The sequence below is a fragment of the Neolamprologus brichardi genome, chromosome 2 (genome assembly GCF_056152115.1).
Source record: "Neolamprologus brichardi isolate AB-2024 chromosome 2, ASM5615211v1, whole genome shotgun sequence".
Classification (NCBI taxonomy): Eukaryota; Metazoa; Chordata; class Actinopteri; order Cichliformes; family Cichlidae; genus Neolamprologus; species Neolamprologus brichardi.
In genome coordinates, this window is record NC_142105.1 from 22,657,505 (window position 1) to 22,684,802 (window position 27,298).

Genomic DNA, 27,298 nt, shown 5'->3' on the forward strand with positions numbered 1-27,298 from the left:
CAAAACTGCATGTGTGCCTCATTGTTGAACAGCCACTTATCCATCAAAGACTGGAAGAAAAATCCCGTCTGAATAGAGGACAATAAGCAATAAATCTGCACAACATCTCCGACAGTGACTCTTGATTTTGATGTGTTTGCGTGCAATTTCTATTAATTTATTGTTGCAATTAAGAGCATCCTTTTCATTTGCATAAGAAAAGAAAGGAGGACCCTTGACAAGAATGCTAATCAGCTTAAACCGAGGCTGATAACGCCGACAGCTTTTAGCTGATCATGTGACCATTTACATCTCTGGCCTTCTTAATAGCAAAAGCATTGGGTGCAAAACGGGCAGGAGAAACTGCAATCACGCAGAAAAATGTTCAAAATTTCTCTCGAAGAAATGTGTTATTTTGACAAGGTGATTTTTCCCCCTGCTCCACCAGGTATAAATTGTCAATCAATTTTTTTCAAGTTGGATACAAGTCCAAACTCCTCATTCCTCCCTCCTTAAGGCAGGATGTTGATATCGGGCAGCTTCTGGTGTGACAGAAGTCCTGGTTGCTTGGCAACAGGTACGAGTTTAGAGTCCGGTGTGAGTGTGACATCCAGGGTAAGAACAACCTGGCAAGCCTGTCCTACATACACACACACACATGCACGCTTTACCACTGTTTGATGTGTGCACCTTACACATTTCTTGCAAGAAGTGGGATTAGACGGAGCCATCAGTAAACTCCTCGGGGCAGTGCTGACATTAAACAGCACAAGTGTTTGAGAGATCGATGCAGGTACCTTGGAGCAGCCGTACCTCTGGACGACCACGCGTCCTTCATAACTGCACAGCTCCACATATGAAACATCCCTCATCAAAAGCAGCGGGACTGCAGACTGATATTCAGAGCTGCGAGGAAGCCTTGGAACTTCACAGGGTTTCTAAAGACCGAGACCCTCGCTTGCTGCGGGGGGTCTGTGGCACCCAGCACGACGGATTTGTTTCATAGACGAATAAATGCCAACTATAACGGCTCATAACGACATGGCAAATGGTCCATCATCATTAAACGTTGGCAGAGCAACATCGCATTAGTAATGTTGTTCCCCATAAAGTCAGCAGTTTATGGGTCACGTCATGTTCTTTTTAGCTATTGACAAAACTATTCATATCCCGCAGATCGAATTTAAGGAGCAGCCTCCACAACGTCACCCGGTGCTCGCTGCATAGCAGCGACTGTACATCATCCAATCAGCGTGTCTATTTAAATAAACAGGTCACTCTCAACTTAAGACGCACTGTTCAAAACGGATCTGAGAACAAGTGTGTTTTTCTAGCTCTTATAAAAGTGGATGGGGGGGAGAAAGAACAGCCATTATAAATTGGAAGGGAGAAACAGGAGCAGATATTGTGTAAAAATAGTGATAACACATTTTCTGACAACCCATCCAGTCAGACACTGAGTTAAAATAAGCTAAAGAGATATCACCTATCAGACGTCTGAGAGGGCTGGCAGGCGGGGGTTTCAGACGGTCTGAAATGCAGTGTGGACAGACCATAAATTAAACAGAGAAACCCAAGGTTATACAGGTAACCAGGAACATTGCTTACATGAATACTTATTTTAACTATGTTGTTTAAAGACGCTGGCCCAGTGGCTTTACTAAAGAATAACTAGTTAAATTAACTGATGATTTGTAATTGGCCGATTGTCTGAGCGCATAGGGCTGTTTGTCCAGCTGGGCTAAACTCCAGCCCCACGTCAACCTCACTGGAAAAGCATTTAGTGGGGTGGACGGATGAATGGAAGGGTAGCGACAAAAGACGTGATAACCAGAGACTGTAACACTTGTGTTAACGGCTTGAACAAGCCTGAATTTCAAAGTGATCAAAAGCTAGAGGCCACTTTAAAAGTTTCTAGAGCGCTCGTGTTAATTTCAATTTCAGTCGCAATTTTCGTGTAATTATTCTAATTAATTATCTCTTCTTCTGCCAGCTGCACTGCTGCCACACTTTTCCGTTTTCTACTTTCTTTTGTCACGAGCACGTGTGCCGGCAAGGAGCTGCAAAGAAACCAGTGCACACGTGAGAGAAATCTGCAGCCAGGTTTCTCTGATATTTTCATTTTCATTAATAATGTTTTTAAAAGGAGATTATTGGACAGTTATTGGCTGCGACATTATGAAGTTTGTTTACAGAACAGCAGTAAAACCGCTGCACGTCACGGCTTGCTAAGTGTTTGCATTCACCCATGGCTAGTAGATGCTGACCATTTATTTGACAAACTAAAAAAAGAACTTCCATTCGTATCACTCCGATTAACAACTGTACCAAACCGTGAGAGCAGAGCTGTTAACACAAGAAGGGAAATTTTATCACTGTTGACTCGCTGAGAATTTCTTCCTAATGATGCAACTCACACAAGCGCTCCCTTGTGTGCTCATTTTTCCCCCCCTCCCATTTTCAGCAAAGAACTACAATCAACTTTTCATACTTTTTGTTTTGTTGCCATTATTTAAAGACCCTGATGCCAAAAAGAAAAAAAAAACAAAAGAAGCCAAAACAGCCCGCCATCGACAGACGGCGTGTGAGTGACAGCGAGGTTGTGAGACACGACAGGAAGAGCTATAAACAAGCTGTGTACCTGGGAGAATTTGAAGTTTAAAATCCCCAAACATTTCTCAAAGACGCTCGTGTTAGAAGAGATCATTAGAAAACAAAAACAGGAGATTTGTTTTATTAAGAAAAAAAGAAAAGAGCAGAACGGGAAGGGACAAACCTGCACGTACACCAATCAAAGCCTCGTTGTGGGAAAATTTTGGAGACTAGATCAGACGTCCTCACCTACCGAAGTTTCAGGCTGAATTGATATCTAGACACTTAAAGTTAGATAAGCATGCCTTTTTTTGTGCCTACATTTGCCGAGGTGCTGAATGTTAATTCTGAACCCTGTAGCCCAGATGGATAAAATGTTAAAACTGTGAGCTCTTCATCTTAAAACAAAGCGGCAGTGTTTGCATATGAATTAATATATTTCTGATTAAATTTCTCTTCAGAGTTTCCTGAATTCCCTTTGTGTCTGTGTGAAGAAGCCGACTGATGTGCCTATCTTTTCATGCGTCTCTCAGTTGTTGCACTTCATCCGCTTATCAAACATGGCTTTGCTATGTACAGCCAGCCACAAGTGCATGTGTGCACGTGTACCCCCCCTCCCCACCCATCCACCCACCCCCAGAAAAACCTGTCACGGCCACGTTTCTCATTCCCAATCAGTTGTCAGGCTGTAAATGAGTGGTTTGAATTTTGCGGATCGCTGCTGAATCACACCACATCAGTGTCATACATGTTTATGACACTGATGGCGGAGGCGGGGGACTGCAGCACAGCGGAGAGAAAAACAAACAGGTCTCCAAGGTGATCGAGAAGATTTCTGAGACTGAAACCAATGTGCTTATTATGAGACTGGCAGGCTAAATAGGCTGGAGGATGAGCCAAGAGCCCGATGGAGCACAGTAATCACTGGCAAATTGCAAATCCAGGTTTCAGCACACAAACACTTTACATAATGATTCTATGAAGTTGCACATGTCATACATCTGTAGCAAACAAAATGCAAAAAAAGAAAGAAAAGAAAACTGGCTCATATCTGGGTTGAAACACTGCACAGAAGGAGTCCCAATAGAGGGAAAATTCAGTGAAAATTGGTTATCTATGTGGTTCACAGATTTTGCGTCTGGTGTACCTGTTGCTGGGTCAACAGTCCGTTCAATCAAGTGGTCATCTTGGTGAACCCACTCGCCGTTGCACTTGAAGTAGATCTGCGTGGCCGGGGTGGAGCGGCAGGTCAGAGTCACCGGCTTGTTCTTTACGATGTACTCGTCCTCCGGCTCTATCTGGAAGTGAGGTAACAGGTCCGAGAAGGCGGCGGGAAGCGTCGCTGTGGCAGCGTGCTCAGAACCTTGGAGGATAAAGAGGAGGAAGGGGGAGAAAAAGATATTCAGAGAGATGTCAAATAAAAGTGAAAAAGAAAAGCTTTCAAAGTATTTCAAGTTGTCATGAAAGCAGGAGCTGAACCTTGTCGTACTTCGTTGTTGTGACTGCTTGACTGGTGAGCGAAAACGCAAGAAAATATCTAATGCAGGGATTGGGAGTCCTTGGTGAATTTGAGCTCATACATATGCACACGAACGAGGCAGAAGAAGACAGAGAGAGACAGATGGACAAAGAGCAAAAAAAGAGAGACGGAGCTGTGTGGAGCAGAGTTGGCAGTGACGGAGATCGGCCTCGCGTACTCTTGGCTGGGTCGCGGGGATAGCAAAGTCCATGTCTTTACTCCAGCTCTTAATCACAGCCCTTTAACATCACCACTGATGGACCAGCAGCCATAAATCCCCATCTCAACGACTAGGCCACTTCACACTGTGTTATATGGTTCTTCAACCGGGACTCTAACTCTACCCACATTAAACACGACAGGGCACGAGGCAGGGAAGGTTGATGACTGACAGCTAAACAGCCTGTTAACTTAAAATCACTTCCTATATCCAGTAGATGTCTTTTTATTCCTTTAAAATCTCACATGACATATAAATGACATGTAAAGGAAGGAGGCGGGAGGGGGAGAGAAACACCTCGGAGATACGGAGCTGTCCTTGCTAGGATGATGCCACAATTTACGGCAGACTTCTCGCTGAAAAATGTGCTATCCAAATGCTGAGTGACACAAAAGAGCCTGCAGCGCACACATCCTTCCTCCATGAACACACTTTCTCGCTCTCTCTAAACATATTAGCCTTGCGCGAGAGATAGCGAGAGGACACAGAACGGAGTAGAAAGAGGGAAATAACCTCTTTACACCACCGACACTCAAGGGAGACCGGTAAATCCCAAAATAAAACCCCTCTAAAAGGAGTGCGATATTAATTTACTGCCCTGAATCCAATATGGCTGACAAACCAGGAATTAACAACCTTCTCCATCACTCCCTGCGCGGAGGGAGAGGACGGCGGTCCACATCTCACACAATGAAAACGCCAGCACTCGTGCTGACCTCTCTTCCCCCCCCCACTCCTGTCGTCCTCCCTCACCCGGCCTTTGTTCATCCTTACAGCTTGCCGATGCCCGGGTCAGGGATAATATTACATTGCATCATAAATACCAATCTTCAGATGAAGACATTATCTGTCAGTTCCTCCCCCACTACACATTATATTAATGTCTCTCTTTCTTCTCCCTTTCTTTCCCTTGTACCCCTGTGTGCTGAGTTGCTAATTTATCAGGATGAGATACAGTGAGGCGCGGCGCTGCTGCTGTCACTGAACCCCATTAATGTTGCGTGTACATGTTTAACTCTTAATGAAAACTAAATGTTCTGTGTCCAATGAACGACATACATCACTTGCTGACATGTTGCCATTTTCCCCGTTTTCCTCATTTTCCGAACACATTTTCTTATTGCATGCATTTGCAGAGGAAAAAAAAAAAAAAGACAGCTTTCTATTCGAATAATTGACATTATTGACTGCGCATGCGAGTGTACGTTTAGGCCACAGTTCATCTTGAATGGAGAATATAATTGCTTTAAAGGAGAGCCAAAAACTTTACTAATAAACAGCGTGGGCCCGGCAGGTCAGGCTGTTTGAAAATGTGTTGTTCCTAATGATGGCCGGTTCTTCAAGTGGGCCTGATTCCAGCTTTGTGACTACGGCCATTAGCCGGCTGGGCTGACCCCCCTGTACTCCCTGCAGACCGAGGACGACAGCTCACTAAAACAGTAGGCGAGACTCACCTCGCACCTGCCAGGTTAATCATCTCATAGAGGACAGATGATGTTGAAACAGAGTGAAACCGAAGCCACCCGAGAAGGCTGACAAGTTGCGAAATGACTCGACGAACTACCGATGTTAACTCGCCACCGACTTCCCATTTGCAAGGGGTCACATTCAGAGGGAACTCTCAACTTTTGATGATGTTGCCAATTTGTGTTTTTGAGTGTGTCACAAGGGGTGCAAGGCAGGGCGGTTAGCCTTCCGTTTTAGTGCATGTGCTTTAGGTTAATGAGGTTAAACACGTAATTTCTTTTGAGAAGCAAATATTCATTTTATGGAAGAGAATTCAAGTCACGCACCGCTTTATGTCAAACCCATAATGGAGGGCTGATGCGTAGTAAATTGGCTTAGATTATTGTCACGACACAACATACTTCAAAGTCAACGTGCACACGCGCATGCTCGCTCGCACACATAGGGAGTATCAGCCACTTAACTGACTTCTTGCGGGTCAGTGCACAAATCAAGACGTACAGCCCTGCATTATATTCCGCTGAGTGTGATTGGCTCGGGCTGCTGTTAATTGTGAAATGCATCCGAGCCCATTGCCAGATTATTTTGTACGCGCGCAAACAACAAACAGTGGACGCTAAACGTCTCCCTTGTTGATCATACAGCCATGACACTGTTTTAATTGCTACAATATGGTGGATGAGTTCCTGGGGCCAGGCCACTGTTTGGACTCCTGCAGATTTTCCTGTAAAGAAACCGGGATTCTTTCTTCTTCTTCTTTTTTAAAATTCTTGTCGTTGTTAAAAGAAACACGCCACGTTTTGCCCTGATATTTGTCTGCAGCTGCTTTTCTCTTGAGAGACAATTCAGAACACACAACCTCAAATGCACACACACAACAACAAGGGTGCACCAGCTGTCAGTGTGCTGAGCCATGATGTCCAGGGCAGATTTCTTGCTTCACACAGACCCCATGACTCATCTGTCCTGCTGACCACATCAACTCCCAAGTCAGGGGCTGATAAGATGATAGAGTTGTTATGATGCCGTCACTTATAACATATAAATGTTAAAATCTAAAAAAATGAAATAATAATAACAACAATTATATTCCTGTAACGACTGCAACTATATATGCTTGTTTTATATTATCACACAGGATTCGATTTTGCAGCTTTGATGGTAACACAAGACCGTTACAATCTTCAATACTTCATAATGATTTCTACTCTAGTGACATTTACTTTGCAGGAGCAGGCTTCTTTTTTCCCCTCGTATACACAGAAAGCTCACGTCTCTTTTCTAAACAAAACCCAACATACTGTAGATGTGCTCCGCTTTTTAAATTTTGCTTCCATCTACATGAAAAGCAGAAAGCGACACAGTACGGCGATGTTAGCCGGCGAAAAAAACAAAACAAAACAAAACAAAACAAAAAAAAGGAAAAGAAAAACGTAGCTGGAGAGGAAATAACCCTCTTTTGTGTTTCTCCCTCACAGCGCCAACACATCATATGCCCTTTGGAGCCAATTACATTTTTTTTTCTCCCAACATCATGTCCCTGAAGTAAAGCATCATTGAGCAATCACTGGGTTTAATTTACATCAGTGTGATAAACAGCAGCTATAACAAGTGTTTTATGACACCATCAGTGCCTTACGATGTCCTCTGAAATTAATTCAATTAAAATTACAATCCAGAATATTATGCAATTTCTTGTTTGGCTATTAACAGCAAAGCTAAGATCAAATGTGTCTCGACCGCTTTGTTGGTTGATGTTTTCCCTCCGAGTGCCTGGGTTTCTATGAGTGGGTTTCCGGACTCTCCTAAACAACTGAGTGTCTTTATTCAGTGATCGCTCTAAACGTAACGTATGTACATAATGGTTCTGGGAAGAGAAGCGCTGATCAGGTCAAGTTAGAAATGCTATCTGTATGCCCGTGACGGCATTTACATCGAGAGTGAAAAATGCAGGAAAACGAAGGGATGAGTGCGGTGATAGGGGGGTGGAGGAAAAAAAGCTTCCTCCACCATCATATATAATCTGCTGCGCGGCTGACTGATGTATGTTTGTCCCCAGATGAGAACTATTTACTCCTCCACATGTCTGAGGATTCAGAGTACATTTTTCAATGAGACAAACACGCTTCAACAAGCACTCGAACCACAAACACAGGCACATTTGGTATCAGAAGCATGCGTGCTCCCCGTATACTGTACACTTACATGCCATCCTGGAGCCCAAAAAGTGCATGTATGCAAAAAAAAGAAAAAGAAAAAAAAAAGACCACAACAATGCAAAAGAGCAGACGAAAACAAAAAAAAGCTGCTCACAAACAGCTTTGTCTTTCAATCAATGAGAGGTGCAGAATTATGCATGCAAAAAAACCAGAAATGCTAAAAAGCAAAATCACACTATGCAATATCCCTGGTCATTAAGGTCGGTCTGCAAAACAATCAATTACTGTCAGCAGATATCCACCAGTATAGAAACTGCTTTCATGCATTAAATAAACATGTACTAGCACCGGCACCTACTGCAACCCAAACTTGTATCAGCATCAGTTGTAGGAGGATGCAGAGGCTTTAAAACTATATTAATAAATAAGAGTATGAAGGACAGAAGGAGAATATGAGCCTCGAGGAGGATGAATATGTAAATTGTCCTCACGCATGCCACATATGACGTTAATACAACCCTCCCACCTCCCACCACCACCCTTAATTGAATACAAAATTGGATGCTAAGCATATAGCGGTGATGCGGGCCCTTGCACATGTGTTTGCATATATTCATCCTAGATACTAATAACGTGCTGCCCACAGTGCTCCCGAAGAGAACATTTCCATAATAGATGCGCTTCTGAAGCTTCAATCTCATCATCAACTTTGAGAAGTGCCTTCAAAAGCCGGAGACATAAATCATCATTACTCAAAAAACAGGCGTCTCTTTGTTTATGTGATTAAATGCTTTTGCTTGTTTTGTCATTAAACAGTTTGTCAGCAGAAGGAAAGGGGGGGAAAGAAAGAAAAACAAGTGTGGAGCTGTTGTGTAAATATAGTGCACAACAACACCATTAATGAGCCTTACACCTTTGAACAGGAGCCTACACATTTACTTATTCCGCTTTGTTGATTCCTATTTATCAATTTTCCTTGTCATTGTTCCTTGAAGTAACACCTCGGCGGGGGTTGTGGTGGTGGCGATGGTGGCGGTGGATCTAGGCAGGGAAGCAACTCTGTGCCGTCTAGCACCGACACCCCGCGTCAGCCCCCCGCCTCCCCTCGCTTCAGCTCACCTTTCAAGGCGACGCCGTCATGAAAGGCGCATTTGCCTCGAAACCTATGAGACCATTTTAAGTTTTCTGTCAGGGTAAAAGAGCTGACATTTTGAGAGCGCAGCCTAAGTGAGAGCACGCTGGAAGTTGAGCGACTTGATGCGAGGATTTCTTGTCCTTGCAAATGTGCAGTTTGTGCAAAAGGTGTGTGAATAAATGGCTGAAAGTGATGCTTAAAAAGGAGCAGCACAGCTGGGAGGTGGAAATCTGTGCGCAGAGAGAGTTTGGGATTTTAAACAGGCCCGTGGTGATTCCGAAATCACGTTCTTATTGTCGCAAGTGCCGCTGGCGGAGCGGACTGAGGGTCTCCAAATTAGACGAAAACATGCATATTCATTGCTCGAGTGCCACAGCTGATGCTTTGTGGCCATTCATTTCCAGATGTTTCTGCACACAACGCAAACAGTCTTTGGGCTGAATCGGCCTCTCACACAGTCACTTCTTATATCAGTGGTTTCATTGCTGGCTGTAACTTCCCAGTAAGATTATTTAGCGACTGCACTTACTTGGGTGTGCTACTCATGTGTGTATACGATCCTCTTTGATTACAAATTCGAGTACACAGGAAATTAAGCACGAGAGCACTTGGCCATTTTGTAGGAAAATGAGTAAATAAATAAACTTCTGATCATCACCTTATATTAAGGCCTTGGTTTTAACTGAAAAATATGTAATTCAAAAGCAGAGCATTGCAAATATCAAGTTGCCTCATTACTGTGAGTAGAAATGTGCTCTTCTTGGAGCATTTATGTCGAAAAATTACTTGAGCTCCCACGAAACAGCATAAAAGGCAGGGGGAAAAAAAAAATCATCATTCAGAAGCATCTCTAACTGCTTTTCAGTGTTTGGAGTAAAAAGGTCACTTCAACCAAGCAAAACATACAACTGAGAAAACAATGAAAGGCCAAAGATCAAGTACTTTAAAAAGAAAATGAAAAGAAACTACTGAATATTTTTGGAAAATTCAAAAACTAAAAAGCTGAGTGAGGAAAAATGGCTTTTATTGCTCTCCTGTAAAAGTCTGCACAAACACGAGACACGCTTGACAGATTTGGCTCATTTTAGAGGAACATCCAAGACGCCTTGCTGTAGCAAGACTCGCAATGTAAAATGCCTCCCGATTCTTCAAAGCTTCACCTGTTTGGCACGTCGGTGCATGATGTTTCTCAAAAGAGCCACGGAGATTTAAACACATTTGACTTAATAACTGCACACAATCCTCAAAGGAAGTAAAGACATCCACCGCTGGCAGGAGGGGCAGAGCCAGTCGCAGTCTTTGCCATGCGAGGCACGCGCTCGCTTGCGGATTTGTCGTCCCCTTGCGCTTAGCCGGAAACGAGGTTATCCAGAAGCAAGTTGATTATAGGACTCGGAGCAGGCATTGGGAGAAACGGAAACGCAGACTGAGAAGTAAAGGAGGCCTTAAATCTTTGAAATGGAAGTTAGGAAATAATGAGAGGGAGGAGGAAGAAAAAGACAAAAGACAATTTAGATTACCAAATTAATCCTTTAATTACCAGGTATGCCTACAGCTAAAATGGAATGTTTCACACACTGAATTTTACAAGGGCAGAACAATCAGGAAAGTGAGCCAGAGTGCCATAATTATCCCAAACTATAAACTTAAGAATAAAAAAATAAATACAGAATGGCGACATCGAATACTGGAGGACAAAACTTAATAAAGTGTATTAGCACCCAGCTTCAAACCCTGCTGAGGTGATGGAACATAATTCTTCCATTGGCATTCAGTCTCATTATAGCATTAATTCATGATCCTGTTGTGCCGATCAGAATAGAAATGTTTCATGAAAAGATACGAGCAATATTCTATTGCTCTAACCTATCCTTCTAAGGCAACAAGACCCCCTAAAAATACTAGAAAAATGCTCCCCTCACTTTAACAGTCAAAAGTTTTTGTTTGTTTATTAGTGATTTAAACATACGCTTGGCTAGGATGCTGGAAAAATGGCACTAACTGCTATAATGTAATATGTTTCAACGCTCATACTGCAAATGCCTTTTTACAACTAGATGGAAATGTGCTCTCTTTCCGCTGCCCTTGCACCAGTCCTCACAGAAAACACACAGAAAAATCACTTTAGTGTCTGTCCAAAAAACCATGTTGGCAACGCAACAAACCAAACACAGAGCGTACACTTGCTGATGTCTGCAGAAGCTCCTTAAAGTTTTTCCAAGGGCTTTTCGACACAAACTATATTAAACGCACCCTTGTGACACTCACCAACCACCTTAACCCGCCTATTCATTTCTCTTCCTCCTCCTCATCTCATCATTTACCACCTTCCCAGTAAAGATCCTGTTAGAAACAAATAGAGGGTGACTTCTATCTAATTACCGTGACGGAGCTCGGAGGCTCCTCGGCATTAGACAGAAAATTAGAACACAACACGAAGATATGATCAATAACGAGGCTAAGACAAACCATCACCTGTTCAACTTTAATAACCTTAACACAATGGCAGAGCCAGCTTTCCAATTTGCCATGCCACCAGCACTTGTAGAGGTGACACACTATGCTACTGGATCTGCTAATGACTCACCATTAGGGTGGAGGAAGCACATGCTCAGTGTTTAGACTGTATTTTTGGCAGTACGGGACAGGGTATGCATGTGCACACAGTAGAGGAGTACCCAGACTTTCTTAAACTAAACATTAAAGAAAGAATTTTAAAAGAAATAACTGATTGCACACTTTGATCTGCTCTGCATCCTTGGTGAGTTCAGCATAACGAGTAGGGACACATGAAACCGCAATGTTATATAAGCAGTTGTAGGATGTAGTCAAAGACAGGGTAGCAGGAGTCACTGAGACTGCAGGACAGACAGCTGAGTGACATCAAGGACAACAGTGACTTGGTGAGTATGCCACTACAAATGGGGAGTTTATCTCCCGGATCCAGTCTATGCCAGCAAGAAAGAATTGAATCACAGTTAACACTGTTCACATATGGCAGCGGTTCTCAAACTGTGGCAGCAGGTGATGTGTGGATGTCTAGGGGAAAGTGCCTGCAGTGAAACTAAGTTGAGTTGGCTGATGGTGTGTAGTAGGAATTCAACTTTCATGTTCAATTAGTAATGAGTGATAAAAAATGTGAGGAAATGGTCATAAAGAGAAAAAGCTTAAGAATCAGAGCCATGAGAATGAATGACCTGACCTAAAGTGAAGATCTAAAGTAGGTGATCAGCAGTGTGGAGCGGATATTGGTATCAAGTCTACCATTGATACCATTATACCATTGGCCTGATTCTTTCTTTGAATGCTCAAATGGCTAACAGGAATTGAAAGGAACAATACACTTAAATAATAAAAAATGTTTCCATAGTGTAGCGGTTTACACATTTACCTAACAAGTGAAAGATTCACAGTTTTATCTTGGGAAGAGATGAATCCCTTTGGGTTTGCGTTAGGAAAGGCAACAGTGCAGAAAGATCAGCCAAATCAAACAGGCTACGCTAACCGCTGTGGCGACCCCTTGTGAACAAGAATAATCCCAAGTGCCGATGGCCAGAGGACTGCTGGTCTTGCAGTGTCTTCTGAACACCATTATATCTGAACAAATTTTCATGGTCCAATAATTGTTATGAGATTTCATTTTGCACCAAAGTGGTGGACAGACAGCAACTGCTATCCTTTTTAGCCATGCCTCCAGCGTGGCTGTTCACCCCTGATCCCTCACTTGAAGAGCCAATAAACACAGATACATGAGGAAAGTCAAAGAGGAACATCAAATGCCAACTCCCAGCTTCTATAATCCATGACTATGACGAGATTAACGAATGTTCTAACGGCAAGAAATGCAGACATGTGGCAGAGGCACCGTCAAAAACCAAACACATTTACCGCAATGTCACATGTTCACAAGCAGCAGAGACTCAAATCCAGAGGATCTGGACCTGAAAGAGAAATATAACTGGGAATTATGTAGATAAGTGTGAACCTGTATAGAAATGAAAGGCAGAGCTGGTTATCTGATATGACTTTCTCCCCCAAAGCAAACCAAAGCGCATCTGAACTGTACGCGTGTTTAGGGTATCAGTCGAAGGCAGCGGCGGCGTGCAGAGTGGGGAAACTCATTTCAACCTGAACAGCTTTCTGATTATTCTCTAAGTTTTTTTTCCCCTCCCTCCTCTCCGGCAGCTCCTTCCAGTCCCCCTGACATGACAACCAAAAGCAAAGACACACTGGCGGCTGTGACTTAGCAATGCATGAATACAAATCTGTTTTGGAAGAAGTACTGCTTTCATTACTCAGAACACACCGTCTATTCCATTTCAGGTTAATCTACCTAAGAAAAAAAGAGTGAGTTTTCTTAGCCAATTTGAGGAAGTTATATTACAAATGAAGTGCTAACAATAGTGAACAAAATGAATCCCCGAGTGTGTGACAGCAGCCACATGTAAGAAAAGACAAAAGACAGATAAGGTTCAGTCAAAATCCCAGCGAGTGTAGCTGGCTCGACAACTCAGCTTCCTCACTTAAATGAATATTCTCCTCTTTGAGGTTGACTCATCTTATTTGGCCTTTAACTGTGCATTGGTAATCACTCATGTAATTTGTACATGACTCCCTACCTAGTCGTGTACATTAGGAGTGACGGCAATAGTGCCCTAAGAACATGCAGTATGACCCTGTACACTTAGAGGTGACTAATAACAATAATGACGTAGGCTGATGCGCAGTCACCAAAACATTTGCCATCAGTGAGGCAAAAATAAAAGAAACTGCAAATGGAGGAAATTTTAAAAACGAAAAAAAAGAAAAAGAAATCTGACGACCAGCTGCTCAACACATTCAAATGAAATCACTGCTTCCTAAAAATGGAGTTTCTACTTGTTTTTCCTCCAAGACAGTCTAATTTGTTTTGCTTTAACAGCAATGAAACTCGAATAAAAGGAGCTAAAAGATGGTAACGCACTTGAGCACAGTGCTTGTTCTGCCTTAACCCTGCAGATCAGATGTGATGTTGTGGGCTTTAAGCTACTTAAGGCTCTGACTGGTGATGCCTACACAATGCAATTTAAACACAAAACTCCCACCTTTGTCTGGAGAAAAGTAAAGGTGTGATTTCACCTGACAAAAATTGCTTTAAAGATACAAAATGTCAGTAGGTTTGTAATGTTTCATTTGCCTAAACACACGACATTAGACATTATTATACTGCTCAAAAAATAAATAAAAGAAGGCTTTATCAGCACATCAGCTCTCAATGGGATATCTACACTGATAAGGACTAGGTAATCTGTTAAGAATGAAAGAGTGCCACATCGTTTGATGGAAATAAAAAGGATCAACCTACAGAGAGCTGAATTCACAGACACCATGTAAATCAAAGTGAAAAACTGAAGGGTCAGGCAGGTCTACTTTGATCAAATTTCAGTGCCACAGCTCAAAATGGTCCTCAGCAGTTTGTGTGGCATGTCTGACAATACTGGCGCGTGCTCCTAATGAGACGACGGATGGTGTCCAGGGAGATTTCCTCGAGGTCGATCAGTTCCTTCATCCTCCCAGAACTGTTTGCATTCTTTTAGTGCAGGCATTGTCCCACACCCAGAGAAACCCAGAACCCATGCTGGTGCATTGGGTCCTGATACCTAATTGCAGTCAGGGTGCCGTTGTCTAGCCTGTAGAGGTCTGTGCATCTCTTTGTGGATATGCCTCCACAAACCATTACTGTCCCACCACCAAATGGTCATGTTGAACAATGCTACAGGGATACCATTCCCCACGGCTTATGTAGACCCTTTTTGTCACATGTGTTCCGGGTGAACCTGCTCTCACCCGTGAAAATTGTAGGGCACCAGTGCTGAACCTGCCAATTCTGGTATTCGATGACATATGCTAATTGGGCTCCACGGGCTGAGAAGTGAGCACAGTGCCCACTAGAGGATGTCAGACCCCCAGGGCACCCTCATGAAGTTTGTTTCTGATTGTATACTTAGAGACATTCACACCAGCAGCCTCCTGGAGGTCACTTTGTAGGTCTCTGGTGGTGCTTAGTCCTGCTGATGGGTTAAGGACCTGTTTAGCTCTCCTAGAGTAACTGGCTGTCTCCTAGAATGTCCTCCATGCTCTTGAGACTGTGCTGGAAGACACAGCAAAACCTTCTAGCAATGGCACATATTAATACACCAACCTGGCGGGGTTGGACTACCTGTGTAACCTTTGTAGCACACACACATTTTGGGTGTTGTCTCATTCTTAATGTCATTAACAACAAAGGAGTTGAAACTGATTATCAACTCTCCCAGCTACCTAACTGACCACAGCAATATCCAAGAAGTTTATTAACCTGATGCTATACTCTATTCAGTTTTGTCCCTTTAATTTTTTGAACAATCTGTACAAAAACAAGCAATAGAAAAGGACAAGAAGCAGAATAATCTTATAAACTATGTGTACTGGTGGATTTAGCTAATTTTATTGAAATAACATTGTCTGGGACTTCATTATATTCCAGACTAATACACATTTGTTGGTACCCAAATCACTTTGGGACAGACTTTTTTGGACAACAATAGAGCTCCACAGGGGAGGAACACGAATGTCAAGTTCTGGATCAAATAACATGTGACCTTAACAATAACAAAACCAAAGCAGTATTGGAATAAAGTACACCAAGTTCCTTTCCTTATCCGCCAGGACAAGACACACTGGGCCTTGTGCCTGAGCCAGATAAGCAGCACACAGGGCACTTCCTCCTGGGCTGTTACAGCAACTGATGATCTTCTGACAGATGATGTGATGAGGTGGGACAGTGCCGCTACGCTTCTAATAATACCTCACTGCAAATAAGGGCTGAAGACATGCACCATCTGATAACAAGGAAGCAGCTCTCAATGTGCAAAAGGTGCCTGGAATTTTTAGCATTTCCTTTTTTTCTCCCCCTTTTTTTCGTCTCTGCAATCTTCCCTCAAGTTATCAGCGCAATTATTATTTAAATTAATTTAAAAAAAAAAAAAAAAAGAATATTGGAAAAGTGCCTGAGAGCAGCAGGTACGTTGAATCAACACGATGGTGTAGAATTTCTACATGTTTACCTTCGGAGACCTTGTTTAAAACGCAATTATTCAGTTCTGTAGTAAACTCGAATTGCACTTGAAAAATTTATCATGCTGAACTTGTGCAGTGGCTGTTTTCCAGCACTCTGAAATTGAAAATCATTTACTGTGTGGTATCCTAAAAATGGCAAGATGTAATAACATTTCCAAAGTTAGTCTACAAATAAACAAACTACAAATACACCGAGGTATAGCAGGTGACAATGGCATCCAGATTTAAAGTGTGCCTTCTGTTTACATTCAACAAAGCGTAAACACTGGGACGAAAAAGCTTAGTGGTGCTATTGTACTAAGTCACTTTCAGGGGCTACAGCAAAAGTATCTGAATTTATAGGTGGACCCCCTTCCTCCAACCAGATTTACAACAGGACACAACACAGAAACTCACTGAGATCCTCCGATTGAGAAGTGTGGCTTTCAATCTGTCACCTGTGCATTGTGAATACAAAAGGGCCCTATAAGTAAATACTTTGTTATTGCAGTATACAGGTTCTGCAAAGCAGCCCTCTCTCCAACAATGCCAACAATATATTTTCTGGGTTTTTCTTCCTCTCTGCCTTTTCAAATCCACAAGGAGTCTTGATGGCCACACTCTACCACACAGAGACACAAATTGCTTCCACATCCTACCCAGTAATGTACATGAACAATAGCAAAGCATTAGGTGGCTAGCAATAAATATCTGAAAAGAGGCACTTTGCTCCAGGAAAATATACCAATAGAATTCCAGGTTTGGGGGTAGTGCAGTAATCTTATCGGGACTGTCGACCAATGTGCAGAAAACTGTGAATGAACAGTGCAAACTGCTTTAACGGCAAGAAAGATCATTATCTAAATTAATAAGAACACTTTTTATAAATTGAGTCAGCACGTCACCTTGTTCCTTCTTGAAAGCAGTATAGAAAGGAGAGTCGTTGCGACTAACTGCAATTAGGGCTTTTCTTGTTTGACTGTAAAACTAGCAGGAAAATGGAAGTCTCAAACTATAGGCTCACTTTGAGAGCATTTGAATGTCATTTGGATAATGGAGTGGTATTCAAGGTTTTTTTTTTTTTGGAGGGGAGCTGCTTTGAAATGCAAGGCAGACGAAGACCCCGAGAGGCACCATCAACACGATTTGGTTTTAATGACAATTCAAAATTTGAAAAAAGGGGAAATGTTCTCTGTTCTAAATTTAGCATGACAGAGCTGATTTCACTTTCAGATGATCTTTGGCTAAATAATGAGCCACTTCGTTGTGCAGAGCTGGACGTGCTTTGGGTTCAAGGTAAAATGCGGACCTGCTGCTGCCAGTCCTTTTTAGATGAGCAGGTGGGGGGAAAAAAAGGCAGGTGCTCCAACAAGCTTCAAATCACACATTACATTATTAAACACACACCACTCCAGCTAATACTTGTTCTAATTGTATCCAATTAATGTTGACATTTTACATGATCTGTTATCAGGTTTCCAGTCAAATTTATATTTTTTTCTTTCCTTTCGCCTTTATCCAGTTAATGAAAAATAGATACTATATGGCTGTTGCAGATAACAGACAGGAAGTAAGGGGAAACTAACAATCTAGCTATTGAGGTTTGTTGGAAATGATATAGCCACTCCCCAACTGGTTGGCAGTGGTTCTTGAGGTAAAATTGGTTGCAAAGAAAACAAAAATTTCTCCTTGTGATTGCTCTGGTTGCCTGTACTTTTTCATGCTCGTCTGCAAATACTTGCTAACCAGCAGCACTAGCAAGATTATTGACCTCTTTTCTAGTCTGGGCTTTGCTTTTTTTTTTTTTTTTTTTTTTTTTTTTGGAAATGTCTTCAAGACTTAGGGAAACCATTGCTTAGGGGTAATTTTGATTCCTATCTTTCATTTGATACAAAGGTGTCTACTGTCTTGCAGTCCTGTTTCATTTAGCTTAGACAAACAGCAAAAATTTGTCCATTACTGTCACAGTTCGATTTCGAAAAGGTCATCTATGTTCCCATTTTTATCCAGACTTGATTACTGTAATGCACTTTACTTAGGCATCAGCTGTGATAACACACACAGACTGCAATTAATTAAAAATCCTGCAGCCAGGCTTTTAACAGGCCTTCACTGGCTACCTGTTAGTTTTGAATTGATTTTAAGATTTTATCGCTGGGGTTTCAAGCCCTACACAGTCTGGCCCCTGCCCACATCTGCGAGACTCCATATGAGCTCGGTCACTGCCTGAGAGCTCTTAGCATGCCCTTGTTAGTGGTTCCAAAGGCTCGTTTAGTCGCTAAATGTGGTCAAACCTTTGCCGTCTGGGCGCCGCAACCTTGTAATTCCTTGACTGATTTGGATACAGAAGTTAATGGTTACAGAAATTGCAGGAAAATTCTGTATCCTCCTTTAAATCTCTTCCTAAAACATAACATAAACATTTACTGCTATTACATTACTACTATTTAGAGCTTTCTATAACTTCTAATGCTTTTAATGTCCTCAGTTTCCAGTTTGCGTTGTACTTTTCACTGTTTCACTACAGTAGCTGGACGGTGTTCGTATGCTAGTGACCAATCACAAGATGGGTTTTGCCAACCAGAAGGGGTGTACACATTTATCTCCCATGACTGGCGGTTGCCAGATGATTGCTGACTGGTCTCTTGGCCTGTGCGACTCGGGTCTTATTCACTTGCTCTCACATTGTCACGTTGATTGTCCAAAAAGATGGACAAATTAAAGTCATGTGGACAGCAGTCACAGGTCTGCAAAACACTGATACAAAGTAACAACACATTTAACTTGGGTCAACTTAAAAAAGAAAAAAAAGATTCATACATTTTTTCTCTCTCCACCTTTTCTGTTCGTAGTTGAAGCTATTACTATCCCATTTGGGAATTTGGTTTGAACTTTGCAACATGGCAAATCAGACATATCAAACAACAGAGAGAATAAATTCAAGCACAAATCAATAGCAAGTGTAGGGAATAGATAAATGCTATTGCAAAAGAAAGAAATAAAATTGCAGAAACCACTGAAACAACCAGAGGCTGTACCTTAGGGCTGCTAAACTAAAGAGAAGGAAAATTAATTGACACCGGGTGGATGAAGGGATTTTGCTATGCACACTGAAGAAATGTTTAAATGCATTTTTCTAGGGTGTGGGAAAGTCTGCATTAAAACTAGGCCAAAACAGGAATAAAGAGTACAGACAGATACGCCAGGAACTGTGTAGCGTTATGAGTATTATAAGTACAACTTGTGAATCAGTAGCTTGTAGAACCAGATTTAGCAGCAACAATCTGAGACAGTTGTTTTCTCCATGACTTTATCTGTGTCTCAAATTAGATGTTGTGGAGGCCCACTCTTCTTTACAATGTTGCTTCGAGTTCACTGAGGTTTGCAGGCATTTGTTTATGCAAAACTTGTTATGCAACACCTCGATTCTTTTCTTATTCAGTCATTCTGTTGTATATGTGTTGCTTGGGAACATCGTTCTGTTTCATGACCCGATTTCAGCAAAGCTTTAGCTGTCGGGCAGATGGCCTTACATTTGACTCTAGAATACCTTGGTATACAGATTAGCTCCTGGTCCACTCGATGACTACAATGACTCCACCATCATGCTCGACTACTGGTTTGAGGTGCTGATGTCCAGATTTGGTGCTTTGGATTTGGTGTCCTTTGTCCAAAAGACAATATTCCATCATTGTGGTGTGTTAAAATGCAGCATTTCCCCTGGCAGCCCTTCCAAACAGACCATAAATTTTTAGTTTATTTATAATCGTATTGATGAGCTTTATTATTTAACATACTAACTGAGCCACAAGGTTTCATTTTTTTGAGCATTGTATAGTCTGACCTTGGGATGAATTTGTTGGGACGTCCACTCCCTTGACTGGCATTTTGTTAACATACGCTTGAATGCTCCAGGCCTATAAACTGCCAAATCTTCTGCTTTTATAGAGGTGCTCAAACTTGCGATGATCAGCTGATGATCAAGAGCATTTGGTTAGCAGCAATGGCTGCTACTTACTCTTAATTCCTATGTAAGCAGTAAGGGTGTATTTATATTTATTCTACTCCACCCCACCCCAATACACACAGAGATACACATTTTTCTGTTAAATATAACAGGCTGTATTGTTATTTAACTACTTTTCCTGCCGAGTGCCATATTATGTTTTTATATCCTCCTTTTTGAAACCTAAGAATTGAAAGAATGTACTCTTTTTCACATGTCTGTATAGTCTATAGTCTGCATCAGACCAGGCTTTGAATAATTTTTTACATATAAAGCGTACTAATGTCATTAAGACATATTTCTGCCAACGCTAGTGTTTGATATAAAAAGAACGGAGGTGTGGGAAACAACAAAGTGCAAAATAAAGACATTTCAACTTGAATTACGCTTCACAGACACCACTGTCATGTTATTTTCACAGTTTCTAAGATCCCCTGAACAAATGATTGTGGTTAAGCATCTCATCAGATAAAAGCCGATTGTTTGCGCACTCAGATTTAGTAAGAGGGCCTTTTTTTTTTTCTCCCACCAAATTTTATGATGAAACCTTAAATTACTACGGTATTACTGTGGCAATGCATCGCCACTCAAGTTATGTAATTAAATCGACATTTGTAATAAATGTACTGGTTATTATCTTGTCTGCTCTGCATTAATTTAGCTTCCAGGCTAAAATGGCAATGATGTTAGATCTATTGCACCAGTAAAACAGTGCAAATGGTGCAAAAAAAAAAAAAAAATACAGAGACCATTATTGCTGTGTTATCATTATAACTGTATTAGTGGTATAAGATATTAGTGACCCATAGCTGAAAAAAAATAAGCCCCTCAGAGGATCTAATGATCACTTTGAAGTCACTTTCATAAAATTCCAAAGGATTTCATTTCACCTTCCAATTATCAATTTATCATCGTTTTCCCATTAGAGTGACTGGGACCTGTAATCTGTTGTCGTTTGTTCTGTATTATGTTCAATATTACAGAGCTTTAAAAAGATGCACAACACAAAGCTCACTACTTTATTTCATTTTAATCAAATCATAGCCTGTCTCCACATGCAATAATATACAGGGTACACAGGGAAGGTGATGCATAAAACTTGCACTAGAACACATTTCAACAATGAAGCTGTTATTCTACAGTTTACCCACTGTGATCTAAAAACTAACATTCATTACTGGTGCATGGAGCATATGCTTTCACGGGCAAACAACTGATGTGTGCTAAGAACACGCTAAGGTATCAATTCACCCATTTCTTGGTTTTGACCATGTATCACTGCCAAACCTGGGATCTGTCAAGCAGTGATAGAGGATGCGCATGTTTGATCACGCTCACTGTCAGTCATCATTGTTACTGTATCAGTCTCGATTATACACACACACACACACTTTACAAAATGATTTCAACACCCTTTTCTTCCTAAGCACTAAGAAGTGGCGGTAACTGATTAATCATGTACAGGGAGACGCTGTTTAATCACCCCAACTTAAATGTGTGACAAGAAGTTCACTTTGTCTTGTGGAGCAGCTTTAAATAACTAGAAGGGCAGAGAGAGATCAAATTCACCCAATACAGGAGACACCAGGTGTTTTTATTTCAACACATAAGAAAAAGTTGGAAAACTTGCAGGATTTGGAAACTTTGCACAGGGTCATGCAAAAACACGATCTGTCAAAAGGTCAGACTAGGGGTGTGCTTGGTCTAAAACTTTTGGTTGCAGAGCTCCAGCTGGCTAAACAGGCTTGGCTAGACATCGAGCAGCACAATGAAAAGTTTCTGAAAACAATTCTTCTGTCAACAAAAGAAACTACACCGAGCTGATCTACCGGATGATGATGTTTGATTAGAGGTTGGCAATGAAACAAACGGTGTATGTCTAGTCGTACTCAGGATGCCCTAATCTTTCTATCTGGATGGTTATGTTGGACAAGCTTAAGTAACCAGACACCTTTCATCTACGTCCTGTTAGATGAAATGACATGCATGTCTCTCTCAAGAGAGGGTGGCTGATAGTCAGCTCCTCTGATGTTCTGCCTTGGCTTGTCTGCAGCACAGCTCATATATGCCAAGGTCCGCCTCACAGGGATAAAGATAACCTGCCATGTGTGATTTTTTTTTGACATTTGCATGTTTTTTTTAATTATTAATCTCTTTCCATTTTGATAAACAAGATGTGCAGTTTAATGAACATAGAGGCATAACAAAACAAAACAGGAGTGTGGATAACACTGTATATTACATATCTGTAATAAAACACGGCATTTTATACAATAAGGACAATTATGTCTTAAGTGTATAAACTGTCTAGTTACATGTTAGTTCTGAATGTGTTGCACACTTGTTAATAGTGGCAAAAAATTCAAAAGCACTTACCACAAACTATATTTACATCTTATCATAATGATCGTAGCATAATTATGCATTTGTTACATAACTCCTCCTAATCAGTCTGGATTCGATTTACTATAAAATTCCAACCAGGATTATCAACATCTTTATAGCATTTGGGAATTATTTTAATAACACTTAAATTATTACAAATTATATACATTATGTGTCATATTATATAATAAACAGTGACATTATGCGCATGTTGTTTGTTTGCTTCACTAAACAAACTTTAGTGCAGCGACATTTTGGGGTCACTGGAATATGTTGTCATATCTCAAAATGTGTGTTCAACAGTGAAGCTAGTGTGTTTGTTAGATTACTTTGACTTTTACAATGAATATTTAGCTTGCAAAGAAAAGGAAGAAGAAATGTATGAATTAATAATTTGTTCAGTGTTTATGAACAGCTATTTCTGACTTTATATATAAATAAAATGAAGACAAAAAGAATTATACGATAAATTAATACAAATGTGTTATATGTGTGTGTAATACATGAGCAGTGCAGACAAGTACTGCAGACCTGCTTAGTTTAGTTTAAAGAAGTGATCATTCTTTACACCTCCTAGCCTATGTTTAAAAGACAATGCATGCAGGCGCATTACAATCTTTACAGTATAACCCTGTTAGAAGCTAAAGATTGAAATCATTTATGTTAAAATAAACCCCCTGCAATGTAATGCAGATGAGATTCTCTGTGTCTTGGTTCACATATGACTCAGTGTTTGGAGTGAACTTTCAAAAGCCACTCTGAACATATAAACTGACCCAATGTTATTATTCACTGCAGGCATTTCTGTCATGGTGGCCTTGTTAGATAAAGAACTACCAACAATGGAAAACCACACACACACACACACACACACACACACACACGCACACACACGCACACACACGCACACACACACACACACACACCAATCAAAGTCCAAAGATAACATGACTGAATAACCACAACAGCACAAATAAATCATTATTTTAACATGCACATCAGCAGTCCTGTGAGTCTTTGCTCTTCCATAGCTGGAGAAATCACCGCCTTGGATTCTGCACTATTTTAACACAGTTTTATTTTATTTTTTTAAAATGTCGGCTGCGCTAAATGAGGTAATGGGACTTAATGCAAAGTGATATGGCTCTAATGAGTTACACGGACAGACTCGGGCAATAGAGCCCGTCTATCAAATCTGAATAAGAAACAATACAGCATTATATTGCAAGACTGCACAACAGCTTGGTGTTAACATTTGGCTGCTCAAAGGCATTAACATTACAATATCAAAATATTTAAGTCTGTCAGTATTAATTCGGCTACAATTACAAAGGGCTGAATTAGCATGCTATTTTTTTGTGCAAAGAAAATAAAAGGCAACATAGAACAAAACAGTTAATGAGCAAAGCAGTGCAGATCAACTATCCATCTCATGCCATGACTGATCAACAATGTCAAATACAGTGACCACCTGCAGTGATTTGAGGAAAGTGCTGCTAGTCGAGGATATAAATGTCTGGCATTGTGTAAAAAATGATATTTTGTTCTCCCTTTGTGAAGAATCAGAGTTCTGATGTCCAGTGGCAACCCAACAACCCACCCCCCCTCCCTCCACCTAAATGACCCCCATACCTCTGCAGTGGAAAGACAGATTGCCTATTTTCCTATCGCCCGTGCTGGGGCCAGGCCCGTGGCACCTGCTAGACGAGCACAGTTTAGTGCTCTTGCTGTCACCTAACGTATGGGTCTATTGATGTGCTCTGACTGGGCCGGGCTGATGCTACCCAACACGCATTAGAGCCAGCTGTTGTGCCTCATCTGTCTCTGTGTGTGCTCCGATAGCCACAAAAAGACAGTAAACACAGGCTGCTCGAAACATAACGCTTCAACTACCTTCACCCTGCGTCCCGCTGCTCACAACACCATCATCTCCCCGGTCCCTCGCTAAATGAGTGGAGAGTTGTCGGGTCTTAGCTGAGTCCAAGAATGTGGCTGATGGGGGGGAAAAAAAAAAAAAGTTGATTCGCTGCAAGTGTGGTAATTGAAGTCTTGATTACACCCGTCTGAGAAGCTAATTCTAGGATTTAGGATTCAGCGAGACTTAATAGAACGGTTCGTGCAATTGCAGTCCAAAGAGTTAACAATGCAGCCTGAACATTACAAATTGCACACTGCTTTATTTGACACTGATGATTAAGGTTAAAGAATTCAATGATGATTACAGTAAGTGGTTGAAAACAAACAAAGGACCCTGATAAATACATGTGCACACCAATCCAGACTCATCAAGTAATCAGCTAAAAAAAGAAAAAGAAAACAAAAAGATGAAGAAGAAAATCACACACACATTTGCCATTATCCAAATATGATCTACCAGATACAACAATATCAGAGGCATGGGGAGACTCTACCTACCCTGTTGAGAAAGATGAGGGAGACGCCCTTTTCAAAGTTTGAGCCCATGAACCCCTGAAAGGTCTGTTCATGCCCCTGCCGGCATGAATAATCACCCCCAGCTTCCCTGTAATGTGCTGCGGATGATATATTGGGCCACATTTATTACTGCTCCGCTTCCACCTGGCTAGGAGCAGCAAGTCCTCCATTAATATAAAAAAGAAAAAAACCCAGGCCTGCAACAAGATTTCTTCACAGCGTATGACTACAGGCTCAGAACCAGTGTTAAGGTTGTGTGACCTTATTGGTAAAAATTAGAGTTATGGAGTCATTTTGCCTATAACAAAGTATGATATAGAGTTCCCCGTTTCTTATAGTCAGTGTCTTTAATAGTTCAGGACCACAAGCGTTTTTAATCCTTGTCCGCAGTCACATGTCTTTGCAAGTCATAGTGTAAGATTTACGTCATCTCGGCAGTGAGAGATAGCAGCAGTCCGGTCAAGTCACATCACACGCGAGACATGTTGGTAACGACTGAAGATGAGTTGTGCGGGATAACGCATTCTCATTTGAATAGTAATACAGGATTAAAAGTGCAAGCACTTTGCGGTGGTTTTAGAGGATTAAAACAGTACTATATGGCAACCCTGAGCCGTAAATGAAGAGAACAAATCATCCCTTAAGAAAAACATGTTGGAACATACGTTTCTCCCAAATCTGGGTCCTAGTCACATTGTTTCATAACAAAAGTGATTTAAGAAGCATATTTAAAACTATGTTAGGTCATAGAGTGCTCAGTTAGGAGAAAAGAAATCAAATGATAATGAGCAGATTAATATTAGCACAACCGCAATCTGAGGTCTGGCCAGCACACGTGTGGCAGTATGTGTCGATAATGACTTTTATTATTTGAATGAACTTATGCGATCTAATCAAAACTAGAACAATTGGTGCAAAATAATGTGATTACCTTTCTACTGGCATGAATAATTTACAAAAATGGTGCGCCGTAATAGAAAACCATTCTGGGATTGCTGGCAGATTTACAGCAGCTTTAACACAGCCCACCTTGTCCTACAGTCTCCTTTCTGTCTTCCTCTGACGCTATAAGCTGCAAGTATTGCAAAATGCATGCCTGCACTTGTTAAAGGTCAACATTGTTAAGTGTCTGTATGTACTTAACACGCGTACGCGGGGATAGCCTTTAGTATTGCGCTACGCTACCCCAATGCTTGCAGCCCGACGCTAACCACGAAGCAAAATGTTGCAGACACAAATGCACCTTCAGAGGCAGTGAGCAAACGTGCGTACACGTCTGGCGTTTGCACATCTGTGCACATGCAGCATGCGTCTAAGAGTGCACGTGTGCTGTGAGGTCGCTACATGCAGCAATTTAAAGCCATCTTCTGGAGAGAAATTACTTATTTGTCCAATTTATTAGAGACTGTTCTGTTCTATTGTGAAAGGCAGGAGAATTCGCATGCCTCTTGATTGAAATCATTGCCACTGGGAGAACCTAGCCAACACCCTCAGAGGAGCTGCTATTCTGAAAGTGAGTGAATCATTGATTTTCAGCAGGAAATCATCAAGGCGAATCTATGGTAAATGAGAGAGTTGAGACGGCAAACGGTCCAGTTCAGCAGGATATTCAGTTATCACTGTATTCTTTCATAGACAGGCCACGGTGTCCGGTTATCGTCAGGGTCGTATTTAAGTGAAGACTAGTCGCTCACAGACGGTATTTTTTTTCCTGCACTTTGGGGAAGTGCAAATGGAAAACACCCTCCAGTGAGGGGGAGGGATGTGCAAGTTTGAAAGAAAATGTAATCTTCCTAAAAATAAAAAAAACAGACAAGAAAGCAATAACATCCTGAACCAACACTGAAATCCTATTGTGGTTTCTACGCCCAAGGGCTGCTCTATGAAAATGAGGTGCTTTGATGTTTGATTAAAAAAAATATCCTCCTTCTTTGAATCCCTCTAAGATTTGTTTGCAAATTAATAATGCTTGATTTGGAAGATTTAATAACAAGGGCTAACAGCTCAAAGCCAGTTCACAAAAAACACCGCTATTTATTTTTTTTTAACACTGCAACAGATTTGACATCTTCATTGTGAAATAATCACATATTTTTTTAAAGCATTATCCACACTTCAACAAATACAATGACAGTCTATCCACTGGAGTCTGGTCAAGTGAAAACATGCTTTTGAAAGACAACATATACGTAAAGTCTTTTTTTTTTGCCAAATAGCAGAAAGGAAAAAGAAAGTGTCAGCACCTCCAATTAATCAAAACATTTCTTTGTCACTTGTCAAATTATAAACATTAGCACACCAAAAACACATTAAGCAGCGACAGAAG

At 41.3% G+C, this 27,298-nt stretch overlaps 1 protein-coding gene across 3 annotated transcripts in view; it reads right to left on the reverse strand.

Moving 5' to 3' along the window:
- unc5a (unc-5 netrin receptor A) overlaps positions 1–27,298 on the reverse strand; it is a 150,871-nt gene that overhangs the window by 68,156 nt on the left and 55,417 nt on the right. For all 3 annotated transcript variants that reach the window (XM_006781628.3, XM_006781627.3, XM_006781626.3), the window contains exon 2: positions 3,719–3,934. In XM_006781628.3, coding sequence (XP_006781691.2) covers positions 3,719–3,934 — 216 coding nt within the window. The remainder of the gene's footprint in view (positions 1–3,718; positions 3,935–27,298) is intronic.